This window comes from Odontesthes bonariensis, chromosome 8, assembly GCF_027942865.1.
Source record: "Odontesthes bonariensis isolate fOdoBon6 chromosome 8, fOdoBon6.hap1, whole genome shotgun sequence".
NCBI classification, from domain to species: Eukaryota; Metazoa; Chordata; class Actinopteri; order Atheriniformes; family Atherinopsidae; genus Odontesthes; species Odontesthes bonariensis.
The window spans coordinates 26393693-26419492 of NC_134513.1; the positions used below are offsets into that span (position 1 = coordinate 26393693).

General features: G+C 42.7%; 2 protein-coding genes across 4 annotated transcripts in view; both read left to right on the plus strand.

The window, feature by feature from the left end:
* Positions 1-25800, plus strand: part of LOC142385517 (NLR family CARD domain-containing protein 3-like) — a 369716-nt gene that overhangs the window by 21432 nt on the left and 322484 nt on the right. The gene's annotated exons all lie outside the window — the stretch shown is intronic.
* Positions 10838-25556, plus strand: LOC142385900 (ribonuclease inhibitor-like). Its single transcript, XM_075472584.1, has 4 exons — positions 10838-10848; positions 13189-13362; positions 15171-15344; positions 25391-25556. Exons 1-4 carry the CDS (start codon positions 10838-10840, stop codon positions 25554-25556), a joined length of 525 nt encoding a protein of 174 aa, XP_075328699.1.

The following is a 25800-nucleotide window of genomic DNA, read 5'->3' on the forward strand; positions in this document are numbered from 1 at the left end:
TCTCTTCTCCCTGTCAGACTATACTTGGTTCCACACTCGAGGAAAGAATCTTGTGAACCGTCCGTTGATAACCTTCATTCGTTGACCCCCTCTCCCATGTGTTGGTCCTCAGACCTGGTCTCGCATGGTCAAATGCCTCCAGATTCCCTCCACTGTTCGTTTGAACATCACTTGCAGCAAACACCTTCTCAGAATGGGTATAATGCAACACACCAATAGGGAGACCATTATCACTATCAACAATATTGCTATTCCCGCTTTAACTGCCATCGCTCCCCCTTCTCCCAAAATCCCAAACAGACCAGTCCACCACCGTTCACCTCCACCAGCATCACACGTCAGCTCCTCTCTCCGTTCTCTGATCTTCTTCATGGCCGTTGTAAACATTCCATGAGCTGCAGTGTTCCCGGGTATAAATGTACAACATTTTCCCCAAACATCTGGCAGACACCAATTTTCCCTTCTAATATACCTTCTAAAACTTGTCTGTTCTACCAAGCCATCATACTCGTCTCATGTAGTTGTTCTCCAAAGCCTGCAAGCCCTTCACTCGTGTAGTCACAAATCCTCTGTTGGTTGTATTGTATGTAATTAATCCACTCACCATTTTGTTAAATATGATCCACGGCAAAATAGCCTCAAATCCAGCTGCAACCTCCCTGCGTGCTTTGAACTCGAAAGGAATCCCTCTTGGCTGCCATATTGCATCCAAGTAAACGTGCTTATCCCTGATGTAGTCACCACTAGATCTTTTAACTCTCCCTTTTTCCACATCCAAACCTCGCATCTCGTTGACCTTGTTATACACTAGCACAACCGATGTTTTCATCCTCACAAGTGCACACAGACCTATCCACCTGTTGGGTAGCACATTTAATAAAACATCATCTCCACACATCCAGTAACCCTCAGCTACCGGGTGTTTCTGATCCCCAAAAAGATATAGAGTTAAACTGATCATTTCTATATTTTCACAATTTGATCCAAATAAATAAATCCTAATAAATATTGGTTTCATTTAACAGTAGTATTACCTACGTGAGTTCCAAAAGCATTCAAACTCACCATCGTAATCTACTCTATAATCCGTTGGAGGCCCATCCTGTGATGTACTAAGATTAAATTCAGCACAAGAAGACTCCAATTTGTGGCCCTTCCTTATTTTGAAAACAATTATGTAATTTATTTGGCCCAAACATCAATCTGCCCTTAATACCACACATAGGAAACAATAACCATTTATCCTCTTCCGAAGTGAACCTACCTTCTCTGCATTCCCGTTGCCAGACCACTGCACAAGGTGTGTGGCTCTGGAACAACAACAGGCAATGCCCCTGGAGCGTCTGCGCATATGAGACACTCCATCGCTGTCAGTTCTCTCGTAGTGTACCATGCCCATCTATACCACATATCCTGTGCTGCCTTAAACCCATTTTCCACCGTTACACTGTTTTCCCGACTACACCTGTGCATGTACACTCCGTCTGTTCTTGGATTAACATGATTATTCTGTCCTGTAGTGCTAATGGTATCCAATCCCCCTAGACTTCCACGAGAAATCTTTCTATTCTTACAACTATTGTGAACAACTTCTTTCTGACCCGAGGACAACATGATCTTACCAGATTGCCCCTTTGTCGTGGCGTTCAGAGGCGGTGATTTGGTCGTCTCCTCCTCCGGACCCATGATCCACACTTCCTCACACTTACCCATACTTACTCATCCTTCCTCACACTTCCACCAACCTTTATTCCCACGTACTTAAATTCAAGCTTAACATCTGCCTTGTCACGACTAGCTCTCGTGTGTATCACTGGCAAAGTTTGTGGCGTGGCATGGTCTGAGTGGGTGTGTATTGTTGCATCATACTCATCTGACCCAGGCTGGCTACTTCCCTGCGGGGTGGCTTCATCACGGGACCCTTCCAGCCTCTCCTGTCTGCGGGATCCCGTCCAACATCTCCAGGCTTCGTTCTCCTGAGCCCATGCTGTCGGCCAACACCCACACCTGGATGCTCACAGTGTCAGAAATCTTAACCTCTTCCTTTCGTTAATCCTTTCCCTCGGACTCGACTCCGTCTGTGTCTTTAGTCCGAACCTTAGTGCAGTGATTCAAATGGTACCATGTGTTGCTACCTTCCATTTGAACTGCTGTTGGCGTTGCTCGCACCATTGTGTACGGTCCCTCTCTTCTTGGCTCAAGCCACTCTCTTCGGAACACTTTGATGTGCACCTGGTCGCCTGGCACCACTGGCCTCTCAACCAGCTGTACAAGACCTGAGTCTCTGGTCTCCTCCTGTAGATAGATTGTTCTGTGGATTGCAGTTAATTGCTTCATATAAGCTGTCCACTCTGTTTGCACCTGCTCAAGTGGGAACTGAGGTGCCGGCATGGGTCGACCCGTTAGCATTTTATGCGGTGTTAGTGCGTGACTCTATGAGTCTGCATACGAAATCTCATTAGTGCAAGCAGCAAAGCATCTAGTTTAGTTTAGTTGAAGCACAGATTCAATTCAATTTCACTTTCAAAGTTCCATTGATTCTCTCAACCATCCCTTGACTCTGTGGATGATAAACGGCTCCACAGCGCTGCTTGATTCGCAGCTGCTGCAGAATGCCTCTTGCACTTTTCTAAACAAACACTTAACCATTATTTGAGCTAATCTCTGATGGAATGACAAACAGATGAATCAATTCTCTTACCAAAAAATTTTTTACGACTATTTATCCAATATGTATGACCAATATCCTTGTTGTTGCGTGACATCTGGCTCCAGTGACACCATTGGTGCCAAGACAGCAAGCTGGCACTTTGATGCTACTTCCGCTGCCTCATCAGCCGCGATATTACCTTTACCGACCATTTTGTTACCTTTACGATTATTTGACACTTTAACCCTGCCAATTTTCAATTTTTATGACTGCAATCCGCTCCTTCATTTGGACCTCCTGTCGCACTGGACTTCCGTCTGACCTCCTGAACCCTCTCTGCTCCAAAACTGCTTCAAACAAATAGCAAATATCATGAGCATATGCAGAATCTGTGTACACATTCGTAACCTTACCTTTCACCAGTCAACATTCTTCCGTTAATGCCCTCAGTTCAGCCAACTGTGCCGAACTTGGCTGTTCACACTTCTGAGCTTTCACCGTCACAAAGTTCTCCACCTTCCTGTTTCATAAATGCAAAACCTCATGATCACCCAAATGATCTCACAACATGAACCATGCACAACATAAGTGACGTCAGCCTGAACAAGTGGAGTTGCTCCTAAGTCAGGTCTCAGTTTAATGTATCTCACAGCTTCTGACACACGCTCATGTGGTTCTCCTTCAAACTCACGTGGAATGACATCTGCAGGATCCCGATGTAGTACACTTCTGTATTCACATCTGGACGTGTCAAAAGATGCACAACCTGCAAACATCCTGTTCGAGCCACAACATACCTACTCTGATTTATTAGTACTGAAATCTTATGGTTTTTATTGGAGACATATAAGAAAAATGGCTTTTCATAGACTAGTGTTGGCCGTTTTGGATGACTTTTGCTAATTTTGTTTCAAATTTTCAAAGGCTAACTTAGCCTCGGTTGTCCTCTCCAGTTGTGCTTTCAACCTTTGATCTTTGGATTATTCATGATTCCTTTCAGAGGAAGCAAATTTTATTGCATAATCCTCCCAACAGAAGATCATACTTGTTTAATTTCAATTTTATTTATTTATTCATTTGTTATTTATTTATTTATTTTGGACATGGCGCTTTTCTTACTCCCTCCAAGTGGGATGGAGAGATATCAGTAATTCCCTATGGGCTAAATAGATACTCTAATTTAGGCTATCAATGCTAAAACTTAAATTAGAAACTTTGTTCCGTTCAAATTTTAGAACTTTGTAATAGTGGCACATTTAAATTTTAAATTCAGAAACTTTGTTTTTTTTTTGTCCTAGTAACAGTGACCTATTTACATTTAAGTTTTAGAAACTTAAATGTAAATAGTGACACATTTAACTTAAAAACTTTGTTTTGTTTTGTAATGATGACACACCTGAGGGCGGTTTTTAAACCCTTTTGAGTACGTCTGATGTAAGTGTACTTCTTACCTCTATATGTCAATGTAAACCAATACTGGGATTCCTCTGCCAGAGGAACGCCTTGGACCTGCCGGGCCACTTGCTCCGCCCCGCAGGGACTGGCCACGGTCCTGCCGAACACTCGGGTTTCTCGGTGCTCTCGGACAGCTGTCAGCAAAGTGTCCCCTCTCGCCACAGGCCCAACATGCCCCCGAGGACCTTCGTCCTCCAGGTGCACCTCTTCTTGACCTTTGACATGGTCGACGATGGACTTGCCCCTGTGATGGCTGTTCAGCGGCCCCCGCTGTTATGGCCTCATCTCGTACTTCTTGCTTCGCTTGCAGTTCTTCTAACTGCAACCGTGCAAGTTCCCTTTGCATATCCTTCTCCTGCTCCTTCCGTTTCAGTTCTTTTCTGTATTTGTTTACTGCATGCACCACGTGGTCTCGGAATTGTCCATGTGACATTGAATTCAACCCCACCACATCCTCCAGCCTCCCCTGAACTGGGGCAGGCAGAGCCTCTTTGATGGAAACTCTGAACAATGTTACCCAAGCTGGGCTCTTCTCGATTTCTCCCTCAGACTCTTGTCTCCATTCCTTCAATTGTTGTGCAATGTACACAGCTGGACTCTCTGTTCCTGACAGTGGCTCCCCCTTTAATGCTTCGAGTTCCACTCCCACAGGAAACTCAGCTCGCAACGCTCTCCAGAGTGCAGCTCGATATGCATTAAAATCAGTTCCATCAGCTCGGTGGCTCAACATCCAGTCATTCTCACTGTGTCTCAAAATGCCCTCCATGGTAGAAGTTCCAAAACACAGTGCCCACACTGCCTTAATGTGTCCCACAGTCAACAGTTTATGCACAGTCTCTTGTTCAAAAGCTCTTATCCATTTGCTTGCACCTGTGTGAATGTCCGGCAATCGAGCAACCAGCCCCCCTAGGACGAGCGTCTGCCACGGCACATACTGTCCCTGCGTCATTTCTATCAAACTCGCTGCTGACGCAGTTGGACTCTTATGTTCTTCAGAAGATGCCTTTTGAACTGGAGGTGCCAGTTCTGGTGATTTTTGATATTGTGGGAGCTGTCCCCTTGCCTGATCTGAATTACAGACGGCGCCTGGCTCAGGAGCTCCATGACTGCTTGATGTAGCTATTTGTGGTTCTGGACGTTCATGAGATATTTTGTGATCTTTTATTTCAGAATCTCCTTGTATGTTTACTGCTCCTGGCAGTGTTGGATATAGCTCTGCATTTTCAAAGAAATGTAAAACTTTTAATTCAAGCTCTCTTTTTTTCCTGTCTCTTTTTGCTTTTGTCCTTTGGTTTGTAAGCTTTAATCCTTTGTTCCATAATCTTACAGGCCGTTACATTGAAAGTGCCCCCTTTTGGCCAGGGTGAGACATTATTTTTTGTTCGTTTTTCCCATTTTAGAGATATCTTTTTAATATCTTTGGAATGTTCAGGATGTTTGGCGCTGATGATTATTGTTGGTGTTACATCCATTGTTTCACCTAGTTAGTTCCCTTCTATTGACTTTTGACTTTTCCTTTTTTTTTTTTTTGAAAGTCAATTTAAATTAAACTAACTCTAATCAATGCTAATTTATGCTCGGCTAAATTTAGCTTAGTGGCAGCTAATTATTGGATTGGATATTGTCAATGCTAATGTTAAGGTTAGCCTATGTTAGCTTTGAAAGCTTATGCTCTAGGTTGGTTTTTCAAAATTAAACCAATGTTAATTCAATGTTAGGCTAATTTAGCTTTTTGACTTCTAGTTCGGAGTTCGGTTATTATTATTGCTAATGTTAATGTTTGCTAACCAATGCCAATTGATGTTAGCTTCCTAGCTGTTGCTAATAAATGCTAACCTATTGCTAATTAAGATTTAAACCAATATTTGCCTTATTGCTATTGCTAATCAATGCTAATTGTATTTCTGATCAATGCTAATTATGGCTAACGAAATGCTAACAAATGCTAACAATGCTAATAATGCTAACCAATGCTAACTATTGCTAACCAATGCTACTTATAGCTAATCAATACTAGCTTCCTTGTTCACCAATGCTAATTGAATGCTAATTATGCTATTCAATGCTAATTATGCTATTCAATGCTAGTGATTGCTAATCAATGCTAGTTATTGCTAATCAATACTATTGATTGCTAACCAACGCTAATCAATGCAAAACAATGCTAGTTATTGCTAATCAATACTAATTATTGCTAATCAATACTTGCTGTATTACTAATGCTACCCAATGTTAATTTATTGCTAATCGAAAGCTCAGTTAATGCTTACTCTGTTTGAAGTGACTCAGGCTCAAGGCGTTGCCCCAACCTTTGCTCACATCCGGATGTTACCGATCCAATCCACACACAATGTCTCTCCACCAATCCAGATGATACAATGCACGTCACAGCTACGTCAATTCTGACCAATGACATGAAAATATTTTTTTTTTTTTGACCAATGAAAACTGAACACACCTCTAACTCTACCTCCAATGAAACACGTCTGGGACACGTAACTTCTAACCAATAAAATATGAACACCCCACTACGTTTACTTCCCAGGCTGTTATTAACTCCTCCCAAGCATAACAATTGAACCAGACATAACAATTAAACCACACCCCAACTCAAAATGGCGTTTGTCACACTTTTTGTGACAAGTTAAGAAAGAGGAGGAAATACAAACTTTCCATCTGGACAGGGAAAAAAATACAAATCAAACACAAAAATAACAGTTGCACTATTCTTCACCTCAAAATGGCATTTGTTAAGAAAGAAAAAGAAATACAATTTAACACGCTGTGGACAGGGAAAATACAGACCAAAAGATACAGAAACCATGCATAAGCGAAGAACCTTCTTTATCAGGAATATCAACAATGCCTTAGAGACAGAAACTCTTCTCTAAGATTTGCGAAACCCTCATTACTCGACTGATAACAACTCTGCAATTAGCACATTACCTAAAGAAAACTAATAATTATTACAGTTCAACCATAAAGTGCCCCTGGAAGACACAAGGAAAGAAAATGTGATTACGCACGAACATCTGTGAGTGTGAAACCAGCACAAGAATGTCAAGGACAGAGCAGCGCGCCTCCTCACAAGCAGCGTGCCCGCGCAGCACGTCGCTCTCCCCCCGAAATCCAAACACCTTCACTCGCCTGTTGAAAATAGAACTTTAGAAACTTAACACAAATCACAGCAGTATCCAATAATCAATAGTAACAAGATGCACTCAACGAAAATACAGAATCTTAAAGAAATAAACACACAGCGTTCAAAAATCACAGCTCTTCACTGTAACAAAACCTTATTTCAACAAACTATCAATGCGGCAATTATAACAATGAAGCAAATTATACCAATGAACCATTATCTGAGTGTCTCTTCACTCAATTTTTATTTAACCTAAGATTATATGTAAGACGTGGTGTTAACTCTATGTGTTAACTCAAAATGACTAAAATACTCAAAAGTCAAGGGATGAGATGAGTTAGAACCTTGATTTATCACACAAAATAACTTTTTTCTTTTCTTCTGTTTTAGATTCACATAAAACAGCAGGATTTCACACACGTTGACAGACAAACAGAGACCGGTCACACACACTCACACCAAGTCAGTCGATCAAAGTTTTGTGTCAGTCACCGTTCAAATCTTCACAGTTTTAAATTATCAATTTCTTTCATTTAGACTTTTAATTTTTCAGGAGATGTTGGTGTCGGCAATATATGGAATACAAAATGTGTTTTCCCTACAAGCCTTGTGATATGGTTTCTTGACCAATGCAACAAATGCTGACGTGTACTTATCAGCTTCGCTGTGACCTCTTAATAATAATCTCCTGTGGTCAATACATAAACGACTTTGAATTTTCTTCTCAAAATGTCTTTATACTGAGGTCTCGGATAACTCCAAAGAGTTCTAAGCAGATATATAAAATGATATAAACATATATACTTAAAATGTGCCCGTATAGAATTGGAATTGACTTTTTCGGAGTTTTCTTGAACTGCTCTTTTGATTCCACCTTCAAACTTTTATGTTCGCAAGTCAATCAATTACCAGCATTCGTCTACTCCTTGACTAGTGAAAATAATTTTCACATATATTAATGACTAATGCGAACCATAGTCCCACAGTATTCCTACCCCCAATGCATAAAAGGTCGGCCGTTGGCTCTATGACATCACTATGAACGGGTGATTTCCACTCTGCCCGCTCTAAAAGCGTATCCACTATTCCAGTTTAAACTCATCGATTTATTTCCTGCCCGAGCATGAGCGACTAGTCTTCCTTAATTACCACAAAAAAAAATACAACAACACAATAGCCCGACCAGCTGCTCACAGCTGTCTGCTTCACAAAACACGTCTCACATAAGCTGCTGTTTACTAGCCTGATAAACTAGCCTAAATGGATTGGATGTCTAATTTAGTCTGGCTCCGATGAATGGATACAACGGAACATTGTTGATGAGCACAACCCGTTGTCTTTCAAACCGTGTCTGTGCCTATAGGCCAACGCTCTGACCCTCTGCCCCGCCCGCGTTGATTCAAAACACATCTCTGCGTTGTGATTGGTTTAGTTGCCATCTGCCAGATTCAGGGCAGTATTTTCAAAATGAAAAGTGGTTCGAAGCCAGACCCAACCGCAGGCAAAACATTTTGCCGTCCAGCAGTTGGTGCTGGTTTTCCAGGCTAGCTGTTTACCCAATTTGTATCTCAATTAAAACATATGGCACCTCTTGGCCCAGAATTTCAAAACAATATCAGCAGCCCCCCTGCGCAGAAGTAAACAATGGAAGTGCTTACCGAATGCAGAATCCGTACTCTCTCCTGTGTTCTTTTAAATTTGGGGAAGCCGGGAGAAGCCTGTCAGCCATGCTCCACTAACAGAGATCAACTGCATAATGGTAGGAAAAACATCCAACCTGCCGGCTTGTTACAGCTGATGTCGGTTGTCGGGGCACAGAGGACACGCTCCGCCGGGATCCAGATGCAAACTCTCACGAATTCGAGGTCACCATTATGTCGTGGAGAAAATGAGTTGAATCATGCATTGGTCAGCCGTCCATTGGGGAGTTTATTGAACAAACTGTCACAGCAAATATCAGAATCAGAATCAGAATCAGAAAAAACTTTATTTATCCCCGAAGGGCAATTAGAAGGGCGAAGAGCGGTCCATTAAAGAAGAACAAGAAATGGAATCATAAAGAAAATAAAACACAGAAGGGGGGTGACAAAAAATAAATAATGAAAAATAAAAATAAAATAAGAATAGAATATTTAGCAAATAAATAAAATAAGGCGTCGATTATATTAAAATGACAAAGTAATTAAAGTGACAATAAAAAAAGAAAGTGACATTGTTGTTAAAGTGTCGAGGTGACATTGTAATTTGCACATCAGATATTGCACTACAGAATTGTACAGAAGATCTAAGTTATAGTTAGAGTCTCAGATTTCTTAGAGTTCAAGTGGAGAATGACACTGGGAACAAAGGTTGCTCTCCTCCTTTGGGTCTTACAGGCCGGACAGCGGAACCTGCGACCAGATGGCAGCTTCTCAAATGCCGGAAACACAGCATGAGTCGGGTCCTTGAGAATTCGACGAGCCAGGCTGCTGGCCTGCTGCTCGTACACAGTGTTCAGATGGCGAACAGAAAGTCCAATAATCTTAGAACACACCTTGACAATGTTATGCAGGCGGTTCCTATCCTGTACAGTAATGGAGTGATACCAGCCGCATATGGAGAAAGCCAAAACACTCTCAATGAATGTGTAATAGAGTGTCAACAAGATGTTCTGACTGACAGAAAAAGAGTTCAGTTTCCTCAGTAGGTACATCCTCTGGTGACACTTCCTCAGGATCCCTTCTGTGCTGGAAGAGAACCTCAGTTGGCAACCCAGGATGGTTCCCAGATATTTGTATTCCTCAACTGTCTCGACCGGAGAACCGTGGATCATAGTGGGGACAGCCGCCGCCTGTTCCCTTTGGCTGCTAGAGAAGGTCACCACCATCTCCTTAGTTTTGGTGACATTCAGCTCCAGGCAGGAAGAGTTACACCACTCTATGAACTGCTGAAGAGCGGGTCCATGATGGAGGGAGGGGCCAGATAGGAGGGACAGGAGAACTGTATTGTCAGCAAACTTAACCAAGTGACAGTTGGAGTGTGTTGATCTGCACTCATCGGTGTACAGAATGAAGAGCAGCGGAGATAGCACACAGCCTTGTGGGGAGCCAGTGGAGGTGGTGAGGAGGTCAGCCAGGTTGTTATTAATCCAGACACGCTGGGTTCGATTGGTCAAAAAGTCCAAGATCCAGAGGATGAGCTGACTGCTCATGTTGAAGTTCCGGTGGAGTCTCTCTGCTAGAATATGTGGTTGCATGGTGTTAAAGGCTGAGGAAAAATCTGCAAACAGGAGTCTGGCGGAGGTATTGGGAAGCTCCAGATGTCTGTGAACAGTGTCAATGATGAAAGCTTTGGCATCGTCAACACCTTTGTGACTTTGATATGCAAATTGGAGCGGGTCGAGTTGTGAATTGGTCAGAGTGAGAATGTGTTGCCTGATAAGCCTCTCCATAGCCTTCATCACCTGGGAGGAGAGGGCCACTGGGCGCAGATCGTTCAGGGCCATGGGGGGGCTTCTCTTGGGAATGGGGACAATTGTTGAGTGTTTCCAACATTTAGGGACAGTTCCTGTGTTGATGGAGAACTGGAACAGTTTCTGGAATGCATACAGGATGTACAAAATGTCCGACGAGCTCATCTTGTGACACCCTTTTATACCGTTTTATAATAACAAGTGTACGTGGCCCTCTCTGGAGGTGCCTAGCTTTCGCAGTTTATCATAAACACGCTCATTCTAACTATCAACAATATTCATATGAACCAGTCAACAAGGCCCACGATGTAATTCTGACATGTCAAGAGAATGTCATGACATTATTCTTCCACACTGGCAGAGTTTAAGAGCTGAAGTCACTCCGTCTTTATTGAAGCAGCAGCATGTTGTCATTAATATTAATGGGAGCTCTTTTTCACTTGTTCTGTTGGACTGTTTTAACCTGCATCCTGTTGGCTTCAGCTCACATGTTTTATTCTTTATTCAGATTGAGGGAGTGCAGGTTGTCAGAGATCAGCTGTGCTTCTGTGGTCTCTGCTCTGAAGTCCAACCCCTCCCATCTGACAGAACTGGACCTGAGCTGGAACACCATCAGTTACTCTGCAGAGAAGGAGCTGCGCAGCTTTCTGCAGAGTCCTCACAGTGGACTGAAGACTCTGAGGTCAGACACCATGTTTTAGTTGTTTGTTCAGATTAATATGATGTGAAAGTTGTGCTGGTCTTCATGGTAAAGTCTGTTTTCTTCTTCAGTGGTTTAGTTGATGAAATGATGATTCATTAAATAATGAGAAAACACAGTGAATCTGTCAGACAGAAACAAATCTAGAATCACTGGCTGATGCTTCTAGAGCTCCAGAGTTGGTGAATATTTCTGGCTGAAACAACAACAACAGTTTGGAGCAGCAAAACTCCAAAAGCCCGTTAATCAGCTGATACTAACAAACTCCCCTCCAACACTGTTGGAAATGAACAATCTTTGACTTGGTTAGAAAGCAGCTTTCATCACAGCAGCAGTTATCTTCAGTCAGATTCATTCATGATGACAAAATCCAGCCAAAAAGCTTCTCCCACTAATAACTGAAAGGAAATCACTTTCAGTTGAGCTTTATTTCATGAACTCTATCAGTAATTCCCTGTTACACAATGTCAAGTCCAACTGAAAGTGATGCTGACATTTAGTGACTGTGAGGAAAACACAAAGAAGAGTTTATCAGAAGAAGAATAACATGGTTGGACGATGGATGGAAGAAAAGCTGTGAGCTAACTTGTTGCTAGGTAACAGCAGATGGAAGGAGGCTGTGAGTGTGTGTGAGCAGTTTTCCATCAGGTGAGAAATGTGTGAAAACATGCAGCAGAGTCAGTGTTTGATAGCTGTGCAGCCAAAGAGAAGCTGAACAGGTGAAGTGCTGCGACCCTGTGCAGGTGAGCCCAACACAGACACAAAGGATGATCACTGAGCTGCCATGAAGGAGGGAGGCAGGGACTGCTGCATCACTGCAGATACATGCTGTTCTGTTCCCCTGCTGGCTGTGTGGGAGCTGTTCCCACCTGTTTTATTCAGTAAGAGCTCAGAGTTGCTGTGAGCAGCATGTGAGTGAATGCAGGCTGAGAAACAGCAGATAAGAAACAAGAAGCTTCATCAGTTTCTCTGAGGAACAAAAAAACAGATTCAAAGTGAAAAAAGTGCAGCAGACGTTTATTTCAGTTTAATGTAAAGTTCATTCTTCTTTCATAGTGTTTTATTTCCACTTTAGTCTCATTTCTTCATATTTGAGATGTTTTCTGTTTTCAGATTCAAACTTTCTGTCAGATTCTGAACTTTTTTCCACCTTCTGATCCGTTTTTTCACTTTCAAACTTTTGCTGCTGACCTGCTTTGAGAGCCAGGACGTCAGCTGACAGGGGGGTTAAATCCTGACTGCCAGAATACCTGACTGATTCTGATAGTTAGTCAAAGCGTCCATCAGCATCCATTAATCAGCCAAACTGATCAATCAGTCCACCTCTGGATGGTTCCAACACTTTTCTAAGGCTCTGTAATGTTTGGACTGACTGAGATATTCAAACACAACAAGTCACAGTAACAAGTTCTGCTGCTGTCGACTCTTTAAAGAAGTTTGATTCCATGATTCCATTAAACATCACTGCACCATGTTTTTGTGCCTTTAACCTTCAATAAAACAGTGAACCTGATCTCCATTTCTATCAGTTTGTTCCCATTTGCTCCAAAGTTCCTCCTGACATGTTTGTTTTCTTTGAAACTTGAATCATTTGGCTGCACAACATGAGTTTGTATGGATGGAGCCACTGGTGGAGCTGGCAGAGTTTAAGAGCTGAAGTCACTCCGTCTTTATTGAAGCAGCAGCATGTTGTCATTAATATTAATGAGAGCTCTTTTTCACTTGTTCTGTTGGACTGTTTTAACCTGCATCCTGTTGGCTTCAGCTCACATGTTTTATTCTTTATTCAGATTGAGGGGCTGCAGGTTGTCAGAGATCAGCTGTGCTTCTGTGGTCTCTGCTCTGAAGTCCAACCCCTCCCATCTGACAGAACTGGACCTGAGCAGGAACACCATCAGTGACTCTGCAGAGAAGGAGCTGTGCAGCTTTCTGCAGAGTCCTCACTGTGGACTGAAGACTCTGAGGTCAGACACCATGTTTTAGTTGTTTGTTCAGATTAATATGATGTGAAAGTTGTGCTGGTCTTCATGGTAAAGTCTGTTTTCTTCTTCAGTGGTTTAGTTGATGAAATGATGATTCATTAAATAATGAGAAAACACAGTGAATCTGTCAGACAGAAACAAATCTAGAATCACTGGCTGATGCTTCTAGAGCTCCAGAGTTGGTGAATATTTCTGTCTGAAACAATAACAACAGTTTGGAGCAGCAAAACTCCAAAAGCCCGTTAATCAGCTGATACTAACAAACTCCCCTCCAACACTGTTGGAAATGAACAATCTTTGACTTGGTTAGAAAGCAGCTTTCATCACAGCAGCAGTTATCTTCAGTCAGATTCATTCATGATGACAAAATCCAGCCAAAAAGCTTCTCCCACTGATAACTGAAAGGAAATCACTTTCAGTTGAGCTTTATTTCATGAACTCTATCAGTAATTCCCTGTTACACAATGTCAAGTCCAACTGAAAGTGATGCTGACATTTAGTGACTGTGAGGAAAACACAAAGAAGAGTTTATCAGAAGAAGAATAACATGATTGGACGATGGATGGAAGAAAAGCTGTGAGCTAACTTGTTGCTAGGTAACAGCAGATGGAAGCAGGCTGTGAGTGTGTGTGAGCAGCTTTCCATCAGGTGAGAAATGTGTGAAAACATGCAGCAGAGTCAGTGTTTGATAGCTGTGCAGCCAAAGAGAAGCTGAACAGGTGAGGTGCTGCGACCCTGTGCAGGTGAGCCCAACACAGACCCAAAGGATGATCACTGAGCTGCCATGAAGGAGGGAGGCAGGGACTGCTGCATCACTGCAGATACATGCTGTTCTGTTCCCCTGCTGGCTGTGTGGGAGCTGTTCCCACCTGTTTTATTCAGGAAGAGCTCAGAGTTGCTGTGAGCAGCATGTGAGTGAATGCAGGCTGAGAAACAGCAGATAAGAAACATGAAGCTTCATCAGTTTCTCTGAGGAACAAACAACCAGATTCAAAGTGAAAAAAGTGCAGCAGACGTTTATTTCAGTTTAATGTAAAGTTCATTCTTCTTTCATAGTGTTTTATTTCCACTTTAGTCTAATTTCTTCATATTTGAGATGCTTTCTGTTTTCAGATTCAAACTTTCTGTCAGATTCTGAACTTTTTTCCACCTTCTGATCCGTTTTTTCACTTTCAAACTTTTGCTGCTGACCTGCTTTGAGAGCCAGGACGTCAGCTGACAGGGGGGTTAAATCCTGACTGCCAGAATACCTGACTGATTCTGATAGTTAGTCAAAGCGTCCATCAGCATCCATTAATCAGCCAAACTGATCAATCAGTCCACCTCTGGATGGTTCCAACACTTTTCTAAGGCTCTGTAATGTTTGGACTGACTGAGATATTCAAACACAACAAGTCACAGTAACAAGTTCTGCTGCTGTCGACTCTTTAAAGAAGTTCGATTCCATGATTACAGTAAACATCACTGCACCATGTTTTTGTGCCTTTAACCTTCAATAAAACAGTGAACCTGATCTCCATTTCTATCAGTTTGTTCCCATTTGCTCCAAAGTTCCTCCTGACATGTTTGTTTTCTTTGAAACTTGAATCATTTGGCTGCACAACATGAGTTTGTATGGATGGAGCCACTGGTGGAGCTGGCAGAGTTTAAGAGCTGAAGTCACTCCGTCTTTATTGAAGCAGCAGCATGTTGTCATTAATATTAATGAGAGCTCTTTTTCACTTGTTCTGTTGGACTGTTTTAACCTGCATCCTGTTGGCTTCAGCTCACATGTTTTATTCTTTATTCAGATTGGAGCGCTGCAGTTTGTCAGAGATCAGCTGTGCTTCTGTGGTATCTGCTCTGAAGTCCAACCCCTCCCATCTGACAGAACTGGACCTGAGCAGGAACACCATCAGTGACTCTGCAGAGAAGGAGCTGTGCAGCTTTCTGCAGAGTCCTCACTGTGAACTGAAGACTCTGAGGTCAGACACCATGTTTTAGTTGTTTGTTCAGATTAATATGATGTGAAAGTTGTGCTGGTCTTCATGGTAAAGTCTGTTTTCTTCTTCAGTGGTTTAGTTGATGAAATGATGATTCATTAAATAATGAGAAAACACAGTGAATCTGTCAGACAGAAACAAATCTAGAATCACTGGCTGATGCTTCTAGAGCTCCAGAGTTGGTGAATATTTCTGGCTGAAACAATAACAACAGTTTGGAGCAGCAAAACTCCAAAAGCCCGTTAATCAGCTGATACTAACAAACTCCCCTCCAACACTGTTGGAAATGAACAATCTTTGACTTGGTTAGAAAGCAGCTTTCATCACAGCAGCAGTTATCTTCAGTCAGATTCATTCATGATGACAAAATCCAGCCAAAAAGCTTCTCCCACTAATAACTGAAAGGAAATCACTTTCAGTTGAGCTTTATTTCATGAATTCTATCAATAATTCCCTCTGTTACACAATGTCAAGTCCAACTGAAAGTGATGCTGACATTTAGTGACTGTGAGGAAAACACAAAGAAGAGTTTATCAGAAGAAGAATAACATGATTGGACGATGGATGGAAGAAAAGCTGTGAGCTAACTTGTTGCTAGGTAACAGCAGATGGAAGCAGGCTGTGAGTGTGTGTGAGCAGCTTTCCATCAGGTGAGAAATGTGTGAAAACATGGAGCAGAGTCAGTGGGCCTCATGCAAGAACATTTTCGTATTTTTATTCTAAATTTCTCTTACTTTTTTCGTAAGAAGGTCTCGTACGAACACGCCACGTCAGATTCAACAAACGCTCTTATCTTCGGAAAAAGTGTGTAAACGACCTGCGTAAATGATGAATCACACCCGTGCGTATCTAAGTTCACGTGCACGAGGATAGTAGATTTGCATACTCCACCAGTGTTTCCCACACATAGACTAATTCGTGGCGGTGCGCCACAGATGAAACATCGGCCGCCACATATTGCGTTTCGTTATTATTATTTTTTTTAACGCTATTTAAAAAATACTCGTATTCGTTAAGCTGCATTTCCTTTCCCTGCTCTACCTCCGTCTCTCTGTCCCTCGCGTCTCTCTCGCATAGCCTACTCACACACACAGCCCCTCCCCTCCGTGCTTCCCTGGAAGCGTGGAAGCTTGCTAGCTTAGATTAGCTCTATAGCTCTGGCTCAACCGAAAGAAGACTGCTGGCGAAATTCACGAAAGGTTGGTATCACGTGCACCTTTATAAAATCACACATTAAAAAGTCCTATAAAAATATTTTATATTTTTAATACAATGTTGTCCCGTCCCGACCCATAGCAAACAAGCGATTACGCCTTCTTTATAAAGTTAACTAGTCGCAAGTTTGCCGTAAAAAAAAAAAAAATGTAGTTGGGTTTGTCGAGGTCAAAACACTAGCAGCTGTGAATCAAATAAAGTAGGTTTTTTAAACTCTTACACTGAATGTTTGCTGCTTCAATCCAGATGAGTATTGAAAAATATTTTCCGCGATTGAAAAAGAGACGTGTTGAGGATGAGGACCAGCCTGAACCGGAGGTATCAGTCTGAAACAGAGCTGAACAGTCCGACCAGTGTAATTAGCTATGTTATTAATTTGTTTACAATGAAGATGTGAAAATCTGCAGATAAGCCGCACCTGTGTTACCCACCATGACACAGGTGTCACACATCCTTACGTCCCCCATAATTTTCCTTGATGGAGAAATTATCCAGGTTCTTACAGATCTCTGACAGTGGGGGGTGGTATTTTGGAAAAAAATTCTGAAATGGGTTTTATGTGGTCTATTTAGTCTGTTATAACCCCCTTAATTTTAATTTAAGTAGAAATGGGCTTGGGTTCTTATGGGTTAATACAATAAAGTTCTGTGTGACCAATTATTAACGAAGGAATTATTTTGAAGAATTTTTTACCCCCCCCCCCCCCCCCGTGGCCCACCACCACACATTGCCTTCACATCTGTGGGAAACACTGTCCACGCCCAAAATAATACCATATTAGGAGCTGTGCTTCCTCGCTCCTGTGCCAGGAACTGTTGAGTGTTGAGTCATGAGAATGGCATCAAAGCGCAAAAAGAACAACTTTAGGGGCTCTGAGACTGAAGTTCTGCTTTCAGAGATCCAAAAAGGAAAATCTGTCATTTTTAGCAGTGTCAGCAGTGGAATTACGGGACCTGCTAAAGCCAAGAAATGGGAAGCAATTACGAGTGCTGTTAATTCTGTGTCACCTGTAGTTCGCAATGTCACCGAAATAAAAAAATAAATGGTTTGATATGAAAATGGCTTAAAAAAAACGTCTCGCCATGGGCAGGCGATCGATGACTGCAACTAAAGCCGTGCAATCAGTTGTTGCCTCATCATGATGGCACTTTGATGGGGTGGTCCATGAGGGGGGTCTTCTGGCACCACAACTTCTGGTCTGCCTGGGCTGGTTCAGGTTGTAGGAGACCGTTCATGGCAATATTGTGCAAATCTGGCATGCCTTCTCTGGGCTATAGAGCAGTTTGCCCCCAGCTGTATCGAGACACACCCACCTGGCCTTCAGCTCAGTGCGCTCCACAGCAGCACGGGTGCTTTGATGCGTATATGCGTCTCGTGCTCCAATTATGATTGGCAGTCCAGCCACGGCATGAAAGTCCCTCTTAATTTGTACTTGTTGGACAGCGGTGTATGGGAATTTGATGTACCATGGGTGATAAACTGATGAGAGCTTTGATGACCAAGGGGAGCACACGGCTCACAGAGGACTGGGACACTCCGATCTGTCTCCAATCTCCCTCTGAAAGGTTCCAGTGGGCAAAAATCCAAAGATGGTAAGGATGGTGGGCGTGTGTGGAATCGGGTTTGATCGGCGTGTTTTTCTCTGGAGTTGTGGCTCTAGCAAGCTGCATATTAGCAGCAGCACAGTCTTTGGGAATCTTAATCGTGATGTCAGCCATTCGTCTGTCTCCACACGGTCTCTTCCAAGAGCCTGACGCACTAAGGCATCCGAAAGTAACAAGACAGCCGCTGCGCTTCCCGTTACAGATTCAAATGAACCTTCAATTAGTGCACAATTTAAGTCAAACAGAATAATGTCAGCATAATTATGGGGTATAATGTATATTTATTTATGTTTGCTTCAAAGTAATTAAATATAAAATCCATTAGTCAAGCAAACGTGATTTGAATAACAGCAGACTATTTTACGAAACTCCTACGACAGGTCTGGATCACTCGTAAATTCTGTTCGTACCTGAAAGAAAACGTAAAATACGAAAAGATTGGTGAATGCGCAAATTCTCTTAAATCACTCGTACGGACGATTTAAGAACACATCTGTGCGTACGAACGGTTCTTGCATGAGGCCCAGTGTTTGATAGCTGTGCAGCCAAAGAGAAGCTGAACAGGTGAAGTGCTGCGACCCTGTGCAGGTGAGCCCAACACAGACACAAAGGATGATCACTGAGCTGCCATGAAGGAGGGAGGCAGGGACTGCTGCATCACTGCAGATACATGCTGTTCTGTTCCCCTGCTGGCTGTGTGGGAGCTGTTCCCACCTGTTTTATTCAGTAAGAGCTCAGAGTTGCTGTGAGCAGCATGTGAGTGAATGCAGGCTGAGAAACAGCAGATAAGAAACATGAAGCTTCATCACTTTCTCTGAGGAACAAAAAAACAGATTCAAAGTGAAAAAAGGTGCAGCAGACGTTTATTTCAGTTTGAATGTAAAGTTCATTCTTCTTTCATAGTGTTTTATTTGCACTTTAGTCTCATTTCTTCATATTTGAGATGTTTTCTGTTTTCAGATTCAAACTTTCTGTCAGATTCTGAACTTTTTTCCACCTTCTGATCCGTTTTTTCACTTTCAAACTTTTGCTGCTGACCTGCTTTGAGAGCCAGGACGTCAGCTGACAGGGGGGTTAAATCCTGACTGCCAGAATACCTGACTGATTCTGATAGTTAGTCAAAGCGTCCATCAGCATCCATTAATCAGCCAAACTGATCAATCAGTCCACCTCTGGATGGTTCCAACACTTTTCTAAGGCTCTGTAATGTTTGGACTGACTGAGATATTCAAACACAACAAGTCACAGTAACAAGTTCTGCTGCTGTCGACTCTTTAAAGAAGTTTGATTCCATGATTCCATTAAACATCACTGCACCATGTTTTTGTGCCTTTAACCTTCAATAAAACAGTGAACCAGATCTCCATTTCTATCAGTTTGTTCCCATTTGCTCCAAAGTTCCTCCTGACATGTTTGTTTTCTTTGAAACTTGAATCATTTGGCTGCACAACATGAGTTTGTATGGATGGAGCCACTGGTGGAGCTGGCAGAGTTTAAGAGCTGAAGTCACTCCGTCTTTATTGAAGCAGCAGCATGTTGTCATTAATATTAATGAGAGCTCTTTTTCACTTGTTCTGTTTGACTGTTTTAACCTGCATCCTGTTGGCTTCAGCTCACATGTTTTATTCTTTATTCAGATTGAGGTACTGCAGGTTGTCAGAGATCAGCTGTGCTTCTGTGGTCTCTGCTCTGAAGTCCAACCCCTCCCATCTGACAGAACTGGACCTGAGCTGGAACACCATCAGTGACTCTGCAGCGAAGGAGCTGTGCAGCTTTCTGCAGAGTCCTCACTGTGGACTGAAGACTCTGAGGTCAGACACCATGTTTTAGTTGTTTGTTCAGATTAATATGATGTGAAAGTTGTGCTGGTCTTCATGGTAAAGTCTGTTTTCTTCTTCAGTGGTTTAGTTGATGAAATGATGATTCATTAAATAATGAGAAAACACAGTGAATCTGTCAGACAGAAACAAATGTAGAATCACTGGCTGATGCTTCTAGAGCTCCAGAGTTGGTGAATATTTCTGGCTGAAACAATAACAACAGTTTGGAGCAGCAAAACTCCAAAAGCCCGTTAATCAGCTGATACTAACAAACTCCCCTCCAACACTGTTGGAAATGAACAATCTTTGACTTGGTTAGAAAGCAGCTTTCATCACAGCAGCAGTTATCTTCAGTCAGATTCATTCATGATGACAAAATCCAGCCAAAAAGCTTCTCCCACTAATAACTGAAAGGAAATCACTTTCAGTTGAGCTTTATTTCATGAATTCTATCAATAATTCCCTCTGATACACAATGTCAAGTCCAACTGAAAGTGATGCTGACATTTAGTGACTGTAAGGAAAACACAAAGAAGAGTTTATCAGAAGAAGAATAACATGATTGGACGATGGATGGAAGAAAAGCTGTGAGCTAACTTGTTGCTAGGTAACAGCAGATGGAAGGAGGTTGTGAGTGTGTGTGAGCAGCTTTCCATCAGGTGAGAAATGTGTGAAAACATGCAGCAGAGTCAGTGTTTGATAGCTGTGCAGCCAAAGAGAAGCTGAACAGGTGAAGTGCTGCGACCCTGTGCAGGTGAGCCCAACACAGACACAAAGGATGATCACTGAGCTGCCATGAAGGAGGGAGGCAGGGACTGCTTCATCACTGCAGATACATGCTGTTCTGTTCCCCTGCTGGCTGTATGGGAGCTGTTCCCACCTGTTTTATTCAGTAAGAGCTCAGAGTTGCTGTGAGCAGCATGTGAGTGAATGCAGGCTGAGAAACAGCAGATAAGAAACATGAAGCTTCATCAGTTTCTCTGAGGAACAAAAAAAAAACAGATTCAAAGTGAAAAAGTGCAGCAGACGTTTATTTCAGTTTGAATGTAAAGTTCATTCTTCTTTCATAGTGTTTTATTTCCACTTTAGTCTCATTTCTTCATATTTGAGATGTTTTCTGTTTTCAGATTCAAACTTTCTGTCAGATTCTGAACTTTTTTCCACCTTCTGATCCGTTTTTTCACTTTCAAACTTTTGCTGCTGACCTGCTTTGAGAGCCAGGACGTCAGCTGACGGGTGTTAAATCCTGACTGACAGAGCAGCAGAGGAGGCTGAAGGGACCCCCATCATGCTGCCTTCAGGGACTGTGGGAACTGCAATCCTTTCTTAGACACCTCCTCCACACTATATTTCCATGAGTGCTGGTGAAAATAACCTGCAGCACTGACACACTTTGTTAATTTCAGCTGTTTCTGTCAGCACTCAGCACAGATCCCAGTTGCTCATCGTCCATGATGGACAGCAGCTTGTTCAGAGTCCTTTTCTCTGCATCTGATGTTAAGGACTCCAGCTCTGCAGCAGCCACAGAGCCAGCTTTCCTCAGCAGCCTGTCCAGTCTGCTGACATCTGTCCTCTTAAAGTTGCCTCCCAGCACACCACCGCATAGAAGAGAAGGCCAGCCACTAAAATATGAAGAATAACAGAAAAGAGAAGATTTGATATCAAATCAAAGTTAGCTTCAAACTAAAATCATCTCTCTTTTAGTTCTTGTGTTTTAGTGTAAATGATTTAGTGATGCGTGGAAATATCCAAATATTCAGTGTTTCCACATGTCTGAATTAATCTTGCATTACATCTTTTTCACCTGCCAAAGCAATTCTTTTCTCACTTTCAGAGACTGAAGAAGAGCTGTTCCTTAGAAAAATCATCCTGGTAAAAAACATTTTTCTTACGTCATAAAAGGAGAGAAAACACTTTAGATCAGAAGTAAAAATGGAGCAGCTGAAATGTAGCTTCGGCTCACCTTTCTGGGTCCATCTGAGAGATCTTTGATCAGTAAAGTTTGGAAAGCTGGATGAAGATTAAACTGCAACCCAAACTGACAGATCTGCTGGTTCTGCTGCTCATTTGAACATGACAAATGTGCAGAGTTCAGTCACTTTAAAGGTGATAGAGAATGGTTGAATGGGGCATTAATCCTTGTTCTGTGATGTGATATGTAGCCCAAAAAAAATTGGTTGGGTCTGTAATGGCACAGACCCTCCCTAAAAGGCTCTCTGAAACAGCTGTTACTATGCTGGGTTTAGAATGCGTCTTTTTCCCTTATTGGCGTCGTTTCAGAGCTTATCTGGCAACCTCATTATAAAATGCAGGTAGGTGTTGGCGCTATTCGGTTGCCGTTGCTTGATTGGCTGCCCTTGCTCTCACTGAAAACAGAGCTATAGAGTAATACACTGACTGAAAAGAAAGCTCATCAGAATCAGAATTTGTTTTATTGCCATTGTTAGTGAACAGTGTTCACTAACGGCGTAAGGTGCAAACATGTAACATAGGATATAATAATAAAAAATAAAGAATAAAAATATATGAATATGAAATGTACAAGGTGTGTACAACAATACACAGTATCCAATATACAGAGCAACAACAGTGCAGCTTCATTAGTGCAATTTTAATTATGGTAAAGTGACTGGGGCAGGTTATGAGGTGATTATGAAGTGTTCATAAGTCCAACTGCAAGGGGGAAAAAACTGTTTTTGTGACGGGAGGTTCTGGTCCGAATGGACCGAAGCCTCCTGCCCGAGGGGAGCGGTGCAAATAGAGAAGGGTCAGCTGTGATCCGACCTGCTCGCCCCATAGTCCTGGAGACGTGCAGGTCATGGATAGATGGGAGGCTGCAGCCGATCACCTTCTCAGCGGAGCGTACAGCTGGCTGCAGTGTGTCTCTGTCCCTGTCGGAACTGACCATCTACTGAGCAAAATTCCGCCTGCTCGGAATCGTGCAAGCTTTGTGAAACTGTACTCTGTGAAATGCGCAGCGCAAAGGAAAAGTCGGCGGTTGCATGTACTGGGGATGCTGTTAAAAATAAATAAAAGCCATTGATGGCGAACATTGCTTTCCGGGGGAAGAATATGTAACGATCGTAGTCCGCTTTCACAGCCTTGGAAGGCACACCTGTTCCTGTTTCTCGCCGAAGGGGCGTGTCTAAAACGGGGTGGCTGTGGATTTGGGTGTGGGGGGGGTTGGTGAAAAAGTGACATCACTTTTTCACAAAAACGGATTGGGGGATATTCTGGGGGATATTCAAAAAAGGGGAGTACTTGAAACAGAGGTTCTGACACTTGCTGGCACTTCGTGTGTACTCCCCACAGCGGGGAGACTCAGAACTAACACCAAAAATGTGAAAAAGACGATTTTGATTCTCTATCCCCTTTAACTACAATGACTCAGTCTCCTTTGGGTTTTTGCCTTCACCCAGTAATTAGTGACAGACTGGAGGAAATGGCAAAGCACTGACTCAGCACTTTATTCTAAACATGAAGGATGAAAAATCACCAAAGTTGAGAGGATCACATGCTAAAAGAATCCATAAAAAAGTGTGCAGAAACCAGAGTGGAATTCAGAATTACACCAAAGAAGAAGAAGCTGTTTGATTTGTGTTTAAAAATGTAAAAATCCAGAAGTAACAGATGTGCAGCAGAGCCCTGCCAGCACAGAGAGATGGTGCCACCTCTTCAGAGGGCTGTGCTACAAGGACAGATTGATGGCTTACCGAGGACTGTTGGGCCTAAAGTCAGTCAGAGTTTTCAGTGTCAGATCACCGTGGTAACAGGTGGTGATCACATGACCTGCTCTGAAGCAGGTTCTGTTCAACATTTCATCTGAAGTTCCGAACAGAAATAGCCTAGCAAGCCAGACCCGTACAGCAAATAGCTGTACAGGGGTCTAGTAACTCTGGATAGCAGTGTGGGCGGGATATACGGCTGTCTGTCAAGTTTAACGCCACGCAATAGGATGGCGCAACAACCAATCAGAGCGATGAAGAAGTTTTATGTAGTCAACGCGACGTGGTTTGTAGTCTATGGCCTGAAAAGCTGATTTCTCTTAAGCTATAAACTCTGTAAATATATAACTTTAGCAACATTTGAAACATTTTCAGGCGAGAAAGTAGTCGTTTAGACCCCCAAGGTGTTGAAAATCTGACAAAATACCGGCTATTTACAATTTTGTTCCCACGAATTTGTCGCTAAAAAGCTAGCCGCAGTGAGCAACGCACTTCCGGTTTTGCCGTTCGGCCCGTCGTCTTCGGTACATCATGCTCGCAATTGACTGGGGATTGCTCTCAGATGTAAGTTTACTTCGTTTCCCTATAAATCTAAAGAGAGCTAGCTAATGGAAGGCAATATAGCTGTTATATAAGCCTGTTCGCCGGGCGCAGCCATTGTTTACCTCTCTGGGACTTTTTATTTTTTTTACCTCTCTCTGGAACTACACACTGAAACGTCGCACCTCTGTCGTCACTAGGTAGCCCCGCCTCCGACCCCGCTCCTCACGATTTGATTGGCTCGATCAACTATTGATTTGGAACGTTGCAAAACGACCACAAGTGACTAGACTAGCCCCAGAGCAAATTCCATTTGCGGCCACTAGGGGCGTCTAGATTTCTAGGCTAGAACAGAAAGGCTCCACCCGTTCACTGATGAATTTCCAGATGTCCCAGATTAAAAAGATAAACACAGTAAATCATTTAAATGTGGTCAGGCAGAAGTGATGCATTGTTGTTTATTTCTGACATTAAAACCAAACTCAAAGATTGTTCTGATCAATGTTAAAAATGTCAGATTGTCAGCCATAACTGACAGATAATCCATGATTCAGCTGCACAATAACAGGTCAGAGTGCAGCAGGTTGAGTCAGTACTGATGAAGTTTGACCTTTTTAATCATCACATTTAACCAGAATGGAATAATGTTTTTACTAGATTTCATTTTCCAGAAAAGTTTGGATTTCTTTTCTCTAAAATGTGACAGAAATAACTTGACAGTGTTTCACTGACCAACTTCAAATGTTGACTTTAATGTAGAAAGAGTCAGAAAAGGGAGAGAAGCATGTTCACCATAAGCCATGGTTACACTATCAGGCCACTGGAAGCTCGTCCAACTTTCAACCCAGTGCTTTATTGTAGCCCAGGGACTAAAGCTCCGAGTTATAGACCTCTTTGCATTTTAACTGTGTGGCAACTAGTTCTGAAGTAAACCCACCCACCCAGTTAGCTGACGACACCACCGCTGTAGGACAAACGATGACGAGCCGGCCAACAGGGAGGAGGTCCAGCACCTGACCGACCGGTGTCTCCACAACAATCTGGGCCTAAACACTTCCAAGAATAAGGAACTTATCGTAGATTTTAGGAGATCCAAGAAGTCCATGCTCCCTTCCCTCCATCAGGGGAGAGGAAGTCAAGAGGGTGGAGAGCTTTAAGTTCCTCGGAGTCCACATCTGGGCTAACCTGACCTGGTCCACCAACATCTCCTGGCAGGTGGAAAGCAGGGCAGCGCCTTTACTTCCTCAGGAAGTTAAACCAGGCCCACCTCCCTCATCACCTGCTGGTTAACCTCTACAGGACCACCATAGAGAGCATCCTGATGGTGGAGGAGGAGGTTCTAAGAAGGGATGCTGCTGATACTGAGGTGAATAGGCCAGTTATAGAGAGAAATATGGAGCGGAAAGCTAGAGTTGTGGCCTAGGGCAAATAGCAACAAAGAATGGGAGGCAGTCAATAAAGATTTGTCAATAATATTAGATAGATTAGGAGGAAATACAAGCGACAGGCTAGAGAAGATGGGATATATAATTTA